Source organism: Lepisosteus oculatus, chromosome 6, assembly GCF_040954835.1.
Source record: "Lepisosteus oculatus isolate fLepOcu1 chromosome 6, fLepOcu1.hap2, whole genome shotgun sequence".
Lineage (NCBI taxonomy): Eukaryota > Metazoa > Chordata > Actinopteri > Semionotiformes > Lepisosteidae > Lepisosteus > Lepisosteus oculatus.
The window spans coordinates 28,084,214-28,096,509 of NC_090701.1; the positions used below are offsets into that span (position 1 = coordinate 28,084,214).

Consider the following 12,296-nt stretch of genomic DNA (forward strand, 5'->3'; position numbering starts at 1 on the left):
TGTCCCAAGATCAAAATCCACGTATGATCCTCTGAGGTGGTGAGAAGTGTTCAATTGAGAAGTGATGTTCAGCTTCAAGAGCTAAACTCTCCTAAAAAAACAGTGCGTGGAAAGTGGGAAAGTGGGGAGCTAATGTATTCCTCCACAAAGTGACATAAGTCTATTGCTGTGTGTTACACTATCACTCTCCCAGGCTATAGCTGTGTCTGCATTCCCCTTTGTGTCTACTGGTGACCAGGCCTCTCTCACTGTCACTGGAAACCACAAAAGACTGCAGAGCAGCTTTATTTTCATCTGTCCTCATACACTTTTAGTTCTGTTGTGTTGTTGTTTTGTTTCTGTTTTCCGTTCCCCTGACCCAAGAATCTGTGTTGACTTTTATTTTTCAGGCATTTAACCCTGCTTTGTGCTGTCACTTTACCCTCTCCAACCCCATCCGCGATCCATCTCTCTCTCCCCCTCCCTCCTTGCTGCCATCCCATTTTCCCTTTTTTTCTCTCTCTCTCGTCTTTCCCACTCCTCTTTCTGCTGCAGATTGAATCTCACAGGCTGACGTTTCGCGAGAACGCCCGGGCACGCACGGACCACGGCGCAGACATCATCTCTCGCTCCACCCTGGGCAGCAGTTCTACCCCCCCGCACCGCAGTGTCTCTCTGAGTGACTCTCTGGGGTCCTACAGCCTCCTCCGCTCCCCCCCAGCCCCCCTCACGTGACTACACTGGGACAGGGGGACAGCGGGTTTCTGGCAGGACAAGGAACTTGATTTAAACTCCCCATTACCGCCTGACACACTACCCCTCCCACTCCCCTTGTCACCATCTCTCGTTTGTTTGCTTATGCAGTCTTCTCTCTCAGTCTGCTTCCTTAATTCACTCTCTTTTGAGTTGTGAGGTTAAGAAACCAGGAGCTCCATGGCAGATAGCTCTTGAGCTGGGGTAATGTGGCCATGCGAGAATAGCCTGGGGGTTTCTGAGAAGCCACTGTCCCTAAAACACCTTGACCTAGTTAGATAGGCTGTATTTATTTATAGACCCTATCTTTCCTGGGCCCAACTCCCTCATCCATGGTATAAACTCAGGACAAATGCTGTGCCGCATAGAGCATGACCTTAACAGGCACTGGCAGTATCTGAGTCTTAGACCCTGGGCCAACACCATCCATTTGAGAGTACACACCCATGGTCATACCCTGCCCTGTCTGCACCTCAGACCTGCTTCTTATATCAGCAGTGTAAAACCTAGAGAGGTAAAAATCTATTTGCCTTTTTCCATCAGCTTGCTAGTGCTCGTATAGCGAATGACTTGTGCACTTTTACCCGTTAACTCAAAAACATCCTGAGGTGTAGAAGTGATCAGAGCAGCGTTCCCCCCATAACAGTCTGCCTTGTTGAGTAGTCATGCAACCCCTGAACTCATGACTTGTTCTCCCACCTCACAACCCTCACACCACACTTCACTCTCCCTCCCACAAACAACACTCATGGCTCCTAGCATATGTAGACTATTTACTACATTTGAACTGTAGACTTCATACTTTAAATTCTGTGTTTTGTGGTGAAGTGTTTTGAATAATTAATGTAACAATGACCTGTGCTATGTTAAGACTTGTTTTTTTTATTGTATATGTATTTCTCTTGAAGCAATACTATGGTCCTTGCTCAAGGTGGGAGAATGCAGGCATGCACATGTTAGACAGTGCACAGATATTCAGATACGTTTCCAGTTAGACGGCTTGTAGACCCCAGCCTTGCATGCTGCAGTGTGTGAGGGAATGATGCTTCTGTAAGGGTTATGCTTTATGGAGAAAGGTTAAAGGTCATATGACCACTTGTCTGAGAAACTAAATCTAAAATCACTAATACATTTTCTGACATAATTAGATTAGTCAGATATCCCACAGACACCATCATACTAAGATGTAAGGAGGAAATGTGTTATGCAAACAAGCATCTGCACATTAGAAATTAACCAAAGCACACAAGGACATCAGTAATAAAATGTGATGGTTGTTTGTAAAAATATTTAGTTTCGTTGGAGAAGTGTCTATAAGTCCTTTAATAGAGCATGTCGCTGCTGGAGTTGTGAAGAAAGAATCACTGATATAGACCAAAAGATGGAAGTAAAGATTAATGATGGTAAGTGCAGATGAGCTCATTTCTGCAGTGACCAGCTCGCTGCAGGAGATCTTAATTCTAGTATTTGTAGGGTATGTTTTGGTGACGATGTGTAGCTATCACTGCTGTGGTGGTAGAGTGCATTGAGGAGAGACAGTTGAGTTGTGTTGAGTTGAAGGGAGACAGATGGTTGAGATGCAGAGCAGAGCTGAGTTCTAGAGATATTCCACCAGTTTCTCACACAGGGGTACAGCCCAGTGCGGCACTTTTTCCAAACCTGGGGTCCTATATTACATACGCACTTCCCGTCTACTGTGTTTGTCTGCACAGTGCTGTTTTCTGCTTTACCTCCTCAGTCAGGCTCTGCACTGAATTAACGCACTGAGACCCAGTATAACACCAGCACCACCCAGAAACTGGCGGCTGTACAACTTAAAACATGTGTCGGTATATAAATTCACCTTAAAGCATTTTGAACTAGGAGATATAATAGTGCTATAATTAAAAAAGTATCATGACAACAATATGCAGACCAAAGATATAGTCTGGAGTGGGGTAATCAGATGTCTTATTCTTTTTATTATGTTTTAGCACTATATAAAGTGATAGTTTTGTTTTGTAGCTCTTTGCATTCATTTCTGGCCTTTCAATAGCTGCTATTCACAAACATTTGTCCCTAATGTTACAGCTTGTCCACTACAGGGTTAGTGTTGTATAGCTGTTAGAGTCAGGACATGGAATTTATTTTTCTGGTGAAAGTCTCAGTCAGAGCGCAGGTGTCCTGGTGACACTTACCACCAATACTGGGTCTCCTGTCTAACAATGAAACAGCAAATGAAACATTTTCTGTTTCAAGAGTTACCTGGCTAAAGCACAGCGGAACATTTTGCTGTACTGGATGTGTAGTATTGAATTGCTGTTCTGTTGGATCTAAGTAGCTGAGTTGAACTATTTCATGGTCCTTTTAACCAGAAGGGAATGGTGAACTCAGCAGAATGCAGCTCTGTTCTGTGATGAGGTGGAGGACATTGGAAGTGATGGAGGGAAGGAGAGGGATGGGGGTGTACTTCATGTCTTGGAACAGACACCTCTCTTAGATCTTGGTGCTGAAGTGCACCAAGTGATGTAGGAGAAAGCTCTTCCCTTTAGTTTAAATTAAAGTAAGGCAATAAAAGTTTTGGCACTACCAGTGATCAAAATGAACTTGGGAGAGAAGGGGAGATAAAGCTGTAAGATAAACTGTTTCACTTGCTAACTGCTTGTCTAAAAGTGCACATTACAGTAGGTACAGTTGTCTCCAAATGTAATCATACCGTTGATTAAGTTGAATTAGCAAAGAGAAAACAGCTGTGTGTTAAGTATTTTTAAAAAATAAAAACAATATGGCCATCAGTATTTTATCAAAAACTTGCCTATTAAAAATATTGTCTTACATTTATAAATGAATGTTCAGATTTCTTCACACCCCAGTGATCTGTATTTAGTATTTAATTCCTCCTTTGGCTTTGATAACCTCAAAAAGCCATGCCATGTTGCCTTTTTTATAGGTTCAGGCTTTACTAAAGTGAAGTTTTTGACCACTCCTCTCTGGAGTACCTCATTAGATTGAGTAGCTTATATTAGTAATGTGCTTTCTTCAGTTCCTGCCTAGCTATTGTACTGTCGTGTTGGAAAGTCCATGTGTGACCAAACTTAATCTTAGAAGATTCCAGAGGTAGGTTCAGATATAAAGTAATCTGTCCATCCTTCAGTTTTAACAAGGACACCAAACAAGTAACAGTCGTGAAGCAGAACAGAACATCTTTTTTGATGTTTTGAGGGTCATGGTATTCTTAATATCAGCCCCAACTCTCTGCACCAAACATACTGTCAACAGGAACATCTGAAAAGCAGAATTTACACCATTCAACCACCATATATGGTTAGGAGGTCTTTAATTCCTGTTTGCTGAGGTCTCTTTTACGTTGCTATCCAAATCTCCTGCAGACACCTATTTTATGAGGTGAACATTGAACAGTATTCTTGGAGATATCCTGGTAATTCTAGTCTTTGGTGAAGTTTGGGCTTTCAAAATTACTTTTAGGAGCTCTTTTGGCAAACGGTGCTTGTGTCATCTTTTAGAGCAACAACCAAGCAATCAGCCTTGGATATCTTGATGATGGACACTAGTTATAAAATGATCAACATCCAGATTGCAAATTTATTTATAGTCAATAAGTCACAGGTAGTTATCCTTTTGTATGAGATCAGTTGATTCTCAGACTTCACCCACAGTGGCAGGTGGATTTGACTGGATGGCACTGTGTGCAGCCTAAACAGAATTTTCATGAAAATATAAGATGACCATTAACATTAGTGGAGAACAGTAATGGTTGTGTTGATATATTTAGAGATTAATGAAAAACCTTCAATCATAAGGTTATAGTGTATTCAACAACATGTAATTATTTTTGACAGTTGTCCTATTTATACACAAAACACTTTATTTTTTTAACATTTGATTAGAAGAATCTCAATGGTCAGCTGTAGTTTTTTTGCTAAATTAACTTTTTAAGGGTCATGAACAATTTGTGGATCTCTGACCTTCCCCTTCTGAAATGCACTGCAACTCATTTTGTGATCTGTAATGACATGACAACCTGTAGTTGCGTGATAAATGTTTCTCAGAACACATTTTTAAACTGACACTCAGGAGTGACAACATAGACCTGGTAGCAGTGTAAACCCTGAGCTAATTTGTAAGATTGCTCATGCTGTTTTGACAGTAGCTTGATTGGGGGTGGCATTACGAGCTGTGAAGAGGGATTGGGCTGTGAAATCCATGGTGGGGACTCCAGACAGACCGACAGTAGAGCCTTGCACGGGACTGACCAGAACTGAAGTTCGTGCTGAGCTGACGAGAAAATACCCCGATGTCAGGGGCTGAAGGGCAAAGAGTTATCAAAGTCAGGACAGCTGAGAGAGAGGAGAAAAGAAAGAGAGAGAGAAGTTGACCTGGAATCTAGACGAAGGAGAGAGGGACGGGAGAAGGCAAGAAAGAGACACAGCCTCTCCTTGCTGCAGCTCCTGCTTTCTCTCCCCATCTGTTTATACTGAACTTTCCGAGTCCAGTGGAAATGAATTGGTTTACTTCATTGATGGACACTAACACAGCAGTGCATTTCATACTGTAGTATAAGTAGTTCTTCACAGTTTAAAAACCAACCTCTGACTGAACAGGACAGGTTACAGTTGGCATGTGTCACTCAGGCAGAACAAACAGGTTACTGAGAAGTACAGTATCTTGTAAGAGAAAACTGTTGGGAGAGAAGCATACAGTGTTAAGTCATACAGCTTAAAATTAACTTCACACAGTATGTGCAGTGGGTTTCCCAGGTTTGAAGGACAGAGCAGATGGATTGTCCTCCCCGCTTTCCCTGGAAGAAGCAAAGAGCAGCAACATAATGCTAAGAGCTCCATTGTAATAAAGTTTTTAAAAATGGCAGGCGGTTGTTGCAAATCTCTCTTCTGGGAAATAACCAGTCTGAACAAAATGCAATAATTTTCTTGTTTTCCAAGATGAATTGAGGTTGAAGACGCTAATTTGAATGATGAGACGTTTGTAGATATTTTTTTTACAATGTATATATATGATCTATTTTTTAGTCTAACACTAGCGAGAATGGTTGTTGTAAACCTGTCTTTAGTTCCCTGATAGCGAGTCTGCTCAGTGACTAAATTTTAGGCGTTTCATACGTGAATTTCAATGTTGTGATTTTTGGTGCCACGGTCATTCTCAGACTTCTTGTTGTGCCTGTTTTGCGGCCAATTTTACCGTTTTGTACCATCCCTAGTTTCTAATGCTGCTTTGCATATCCTCACAGGCGTATAGGAATATATGCATTTCTATTTATATAGACACTATAATAAACACACTGTTTTTTTTTTGGTTCTCTGTGGCTGCTGAGTCCAACTCTTGACTTTCATGCACCTTGATCATTTACAGAGGCTCTTTCAAAGCTATTTCTGCCATTTCAAGAGCTGCAGTTAAAGAATGTTGTTTTAACAGATGTATACAAATCTGCACGATCTGTGTTTTGTTGATAAGTGCAGTGTCAGCAGGGGTGGGGTAGGGGGGTTGGCAACGTGTGTCTTGGGGGTCCAGGCAGAAGGGTGTTGTAACCACTCCATAGCCCCATGCCTTCCTCTCAGAGTCTTAAAGTACTGGATCTGCACTTCGGGGCTCAGTTTCTTAGCCTCTCAAAAAGGGATTGAATAAATGAATCAGGAACTTATGTATTTAATTAATGTGCCACTGGGGAATAGAGGGCCCTGAAACATGGGGAAAGCTGAACCTTTTCACCAACAAAAGAGATTTCCCCCGTGCACCTTTGACAAGCTAAATGCAGTCGATCCTTCAGCACACGTCGCCCTACCCCCAGCCCTCCCCACACACGGCCACTGACTGCCAGGACATCTTCCAAGCTCCTGTGCGAGAGCTGCGCGTGTCGTCAGTTGGCTTGTGTGTTATTTCAAGGCTCCAGTAATGCTGCAGGGAGCCCCCTAGGCCTGCTTCTGCTACGAAAGTGCCCAGAATGTATAAAAATCCTGATGGAACAAAGAATAATAAGAGTGCAGAAGGCAATGGCATATGTTTGATAAACCCGTATTCGTCATTTACAGGGTTCTATTGTGATTTTTTTTTGTTTGAAAGAAGTGTTTATTGTGGTTAATTGTTAACTAGTGATGTGACTATTAAACCTGAATAAAGGAGAAATAGAAGAAATTGCTGTGCCTGTGTGTTACATGTTGTTTTTTTTTATAATTGTGCCAGACTCTCTGGAATCTCCAACAGGCTGTGAGTTCCATCAGGTCTTTGGAGTCAAAGGAGGACTGAGGCCTGGAGACAAAGATGGGAGTAAATGCCTATCCTCTTCTACTAGGGGGAGCTCTGCTTTTGGTTATATATTGCAATATAATTATGAATGCTAAGATGTGTTCTAAAGTGTGTGTCGGAATGTAAAACCAACAAAAAAAAAAAGATCCTCCTTGAAGCAGATAAGCTCCATTTTTCTTTAAATAAGGTATTTCTCTTTGGAGAAATAATAAAGTAATTGGAATGGATAAGAGGGAGAATATAAATGATTGCAAGCTTTGGAATAGTGTGATGAGAAACAACAAATAACTCATGCTGAAAAGAAGAAACGCAACATTTCGGCTATGGAGCATTCTTCAGGTTTGAACACATAACCTAATATGGTTAATTAAAAACTACTGAATGGTAAACAATTTCCTATGCCAAGCTTTTATTTCACCTGTCCTGTAATACCTCCCTCTTGGTGTTAACTTCAGGTGTTGAGTGATCGATTGCTCAGTGTGTTCTGTGCTGGAGTTATGCGTCTGTGGTCCAGGATCACAGCGGGAGACTGTAGAGTTGTTCCCACATACTGGAGCACCACATGAGTCACCCTCAGGAAGCAAATATGCAATCCTAGAAGCCACAGCTTGCTCAATATTTATTGGAAAAAAATGCTGTACAGAATAAACATCACAGAGAGTTTAATAACACACTCTATAAAAGGGATACAGTCATATAATGACTACAGACTACAGCGCAGGTTTGCACAGGAGCTCTGACACACACAGTTTGTCTGTCCAAGTCTGTGTTGTGACCTTTTCTTCAGGGCATATTCAACGTTTTGACAAGTCTCCCCCTGAAATACAAGCACAGTTACGCCCCAAGGTTAGTGAAGGCCCACATTCCCTGACCTGGTGTACACTGACATGCTTACTGGGCTATTACTATTCTCACTCTCTTTATGGAGCTTATGGAGCACAGTGAAAAGTCTTGGGACAGTGAAGAGAAAGTTGTTTTTGCCATGCACTAATGGGATTTCAGCAAAAATGACATTTGTCACAAAATACTGTATACAATAGTCTAAAATCTAAAATAGTGTGAAGTATTTTCAGGGGTTATTTGAACATGTAATTCCTGAAAATACTTCTCATTTGTTAAATATGGACTTAGCAATTCTGGTTTGCTGGATCTTAATGCCCTTGAATGTTTTACAAACTTAATTGCATCATGAGCAAGCTATTTTTTTATATTTACAGTCTTTTGTATGGATTTATTGAACATGGATATTTAAAGTTACACATAAAGTACTATAAAATGTAAAATTTACTGAAAGGTTTCATGAATATTAATTCTTAGTTACTGTAGGTGTGGAAACTACAGTCTGAAAAGGATGTTTGAAATGCAATCAGTAGTCCCTCTGTTCATGTACAGTACCTCTTTAACTTCCAGATTGAACTAATTCTTGTCCTGGTTTGATCCGTGTAACATTTCCTAAGATTTCCGGTGGTCTGCAGTTCCCATTGTTTTCAAGGTTAGGTACCTCTTTACAATTTTTCAAATCATCGCATACTACTGTTTTTACTCTCCTCTAGATCTAACAATTACAAATAGGTTAAATGCTTACAGTATTTGTCACCTTAACAGATTCTGAAGCATTGCTGTGGCTGCCTGTGAACTTGTGTATGTGGGGTAGTTCAATAAGGCTGATACTGCTTTCCTGATGTCGAAAATGGGATGTCAAATTGGAGTGATTACAGACTTAAGACTAAATCTAGATTCCACATTTCTCTTTTCTCTTTCCCCATCACCCTCTATAATAACTTTGCAGGCCACAAGTTGGGAATTGCCTCTATTGGTGGTCTTGCAAGACTTTGACCATTTCTTCCCTTTGAGGCTGGAGCTGTATACTTGTGATGTAGTGGGAAAGTGTGTGAAAATGTGCAGGGCCATGAGAGAATCAGTGAGGATGGTGTAGTAGTTCTCAGTGCTCAGAGAGACGGCGAGTGTGTAGAGTGATCACTGTGAGAATTAGCATTCCTAGAGAACGCTGGGTAATATACAGTGTATAGACTCACCCTGGCAGCTGGTGCACTCACAACTATGGATGACAGGCAACACAACTGGCTCTGTCTCCCCGCTCTCACACTGCAGGCTTAGGATACGCACTGGGCTCTGGGGGTCCAGTCGGTAACTACAGCACTCACACACAGCCTGCAGATAGGGCTCCTGGAAATGACAGAGGCACTGAGTGAGACTTTCTCTTACGGGGGTCCTAGAGACTGCACATTGAAAATACACTCACACTGCCTGCTACCAGAGCTCGGCAGACTGAGTCACCCATAGGAGACTCATTAATATTTTTATCATACAGCCTTTACTAGAGTGGCTCTGGGATGAACTTGATTCTGGAGGACTAACAGAGACACAGTCATATGAATTACGATGTGGAAACCTGAAACCCATCATCTGACTTTAAGACAAAGACATTGTAGCAGATAAACAGACTTTCTGATAGGGTGCAATGGACAATATAGACACAGTGGCTAGAGTCTAATGGGGTGAAACCCAGAATTGCAGATAAATAAAAGAAGGGGCAGTTACAGAGACAAAAAAACACTTCATGATATAAAAGACACCTCTGCTATGACGTTGGTCATGGACAGACAGCGTCCACGACAGTAGCTGACTTTGACGTTGTCAAGGCGACAGTCTCCCTTGGTGATGTTCCTAACCTCTGTGTAGCGCCGGCAGACTGCTATGGGCTCTTCTGCACAGGCAGAGAATATGAAGGTGAAGTGGAGAGTACAAGTAAAGACTCTTCTGCACATGGACAATTAACCACTGAGGCAATAAAACACTTACGCACACATCCAGAGTCATGCTGTCAGGGAAGTTATTCACGTACACCGTGCAGAGTATATTTAGACACAAGTTTGATATGAAGAGATCTAACAGCATTTTTGTTTTTTGTAAAATGTTGATCTAAGCAACAGCACACAATCACTGTAGGGGACTCAGAACTGGGTAACAGTCTCCAAGGTCAGTCTGGTTTTGGAAGCGTGACCAAGTGGAACAGCTCCTTTCTGAAACAGTTCAAGGGGAGCTAAAACTTGCATCTAGTGGTAGTGATAATTCTAAAATGCTAAAAAACTGAAATGGAAACTATATGAATCTGTACCCATCAGTGGTGTTGAGTCAATATGCTAGGAGATAAAGCAGCAAAAAGGATGTGAAAATAAGCAGAAAGAACAGAATTATTGTTGTTGAGCTACAAATATGAATAGGAATCTGAATGTGACATCTGCATGCACTTTAGATCACTTTTTCTAATCTTTTCCTTACCCTGTTGACTTTGACATAAGTGAAAGACCTTAGAAATTTACTCTGGTCTCTCTCACCACACTGTTTTTAACTCTGCTGCTGTCTCTAATTCACACTCTTTGTTTTCTGTCATTGTGTGTCCCAGCTCAACCTGAACTCGGTGACACACACTGAAAACCACACCAGGGCACCATCTTTCCTCTTACCTGGAAACTCTTTCCTGCACACGGGACAGCAGCTACCAGGGTCTTCCACCTTCACCTCCCCCTGAAAGTGAGATATACAGAGATAGAATTTGTTGAGACTGGGAACAGGAGGAAAATCTCTACACAAGATTTGTTGGAGTCAGGTATAAGCTACCCAGCCATGTCATTGAAGTTGATACCCAGATTTAAACAGCAGATTGGGTTCCACCAATGAATAAACAATTATTTCTAAACTATTGACACATCACAACAATGCAAACCTCCAGAGATCCAAAATCTGGAGACAAAGAATCCTTACATTCAGAATAAATGCGAGTAAATTAATGAAACAATTACAAAAAAAACTCCACACAGTGTCCGTGTCCACCACCCAAACTAATTCAAATAAGAACACTTAAACATTAAGTGCATTATAACAAAGCAACCCACATCCCCACTACCAACACAAGGCATTGCAAAGCCTAGACTTTGGCTCAGAGAAAAGTCTCCTGAGACTGCTAATCCTGAAGCTCATTGCACTTGGCCAGACTGACTCCAGCCAGTTCCAGGAATGCACAGCATCAATTAAATATACATACACTTATCTGGAACACTGAGATAAAGAAAATGACACACAATAGATTACCCAGTACTAGTGAGGGATCCACCATGATGTCAAATGTGAAGAATTGGATTTCAATGGCCGAGATGGGGAAAATACCCATGAGTCAATATTCCGATCAGGCCACAATCAGTCTTGTATGACAGAGAGGCAATCCCATCTCAAATCCTGCCTGGGGTTGGCAACAAATCACGTGTCACTGCATAAATGTGGCAAAAGCTGTTTTACTAAAACTAGACTTTATACTTGTTGGTTTAAATGCAAAGCATAACGTCTGACACAAACCTAATACAACACATCACTTGGTCAAGACCATACCTATTTCCAAGCATGGTGTGATCAGTGTTTTGTTATGGGGTTACTCTTCTTAGCGGGAACTAGAAATTTTCTTCAGATCAAGAGGGAAATAGATGGAGTACAATTCAGGCAAGAGAAAAATCTGCATCTTCCTGTCGGTTGAAAACCTAAAACTGGGATTGATTTTTCAGCAGACCTTTCAGCTGAATGATGACATAAAGCACAAGGCCAAACCTCTACTAGACTGGTTTAATAAGAACATAGTAAATGTTCTGGAGAAGTGTAATCAGCATCCTTATTTATATTTTTTAGAAAATCTCTAACAAGACTTGAAAATTAATGCCATTCAAACAGACCACAACCAACTTGAAAGTGTAGCGGCGAGGCTTATTAATAAGAAAGAATTAAGTGTTCTGAGCTTTCCCAAATGAGGCCCCATTTCTCTGTTCATCTCTGTGGTGCAGCCACAGAGAAACTATTCATGCAGGCTGATTTAAGGTTCCTTTGATAAGGTTTCCTAGGACAGCTCCCAAAGGGGGATGCACTTAGCTAAGCCTGGCTATCATGATCAATGGTCATCCATTGGTGCCTATCTGTCTAGGGAGTGCCAGTTGGACATCTGGACTGCATTCCTAAGTGTCAGGAGTAAGTGACTCATATCTCACCTTGATCAACCAATCAGGGACTGGTAGGGTCAAGTAACCCACATGATGCCCATGGAACTTTCAGCCAATCAACGAGCTGAAGTTCCTCCAGGTAAAAACAGGCAACACAGAGAGATTCAGAAGAGATTCAGTGAGAATTCTGGAGAATTCTGTGGACTTTTCTAAAGGGAATTCAAAGGGGAATTCCAGGGCAGGACGGCCCAGGAGCAGAAGGCTCCCAAGGGCGGGACATTCTCGCAGCGTGCCTCCTGACCA

General features: G+C 41.6%; 2 protein-coding genes across 8 annotated transcripts in view; one reads left to right on the forward strand and one right to left on the reverse strand.

The window, feature by feature from the left end:
- The window catches only part of LOC102688794 (microtubule-associated protein 4), a 109,421-nt gene extending 102,542 nt beyond the window's left edge, over nt 1–6,879 (forward strand). For 6 of the 7 annotated variants that reach the window (XM_015354171.2, XM_069191148.1, XM_069191146.1 and 3 more), the window contains one exon: nt 390–6,879. In XM_015354171.2, coding sequence (XP_015209657.2) covers nt 390–397 — 8 coding nt within the window. In that variant the 3' untranslated portion in view covers nt 398–6,879. The remainder of the gene's footprint in view (nt 1–389) is intronic. The other variant, XM_069191144.1, reaches the window with a different exon arrangement.
- Nucleotides 6,880–7,577: 698 nt separating this feature from the next.
- Nucleotides 7,578–12,296, reverse strand: part of sspo (SCO-spondin) — a 132,524-nt gene continuing 127,805 nt past the window's right edge. Inside the window, exons 112-115 of the mRNA XM_015354311.2 lie at nt 10,479–10,539; nt 9,588–9,718; nt 9,027–9,177; nt 7,578–7,807 (exon numbers count right to left, since the gene is read on the reverse strand). Coding sequence (XP_015209797.2) covers nt 7,785–7,807; nt 9,027–9,177; nt 9,588–9,718; nt 10,479–10,539 — 366 coding nt within the window. The 3' untranslated portion in view covers nt 7,578–7,784. The remainder of the gene's footprint in view (nt 7,808–9,026; nt 9,178–9,587; nt 9,719–10,478; nt 10,540–12,296) is intronic.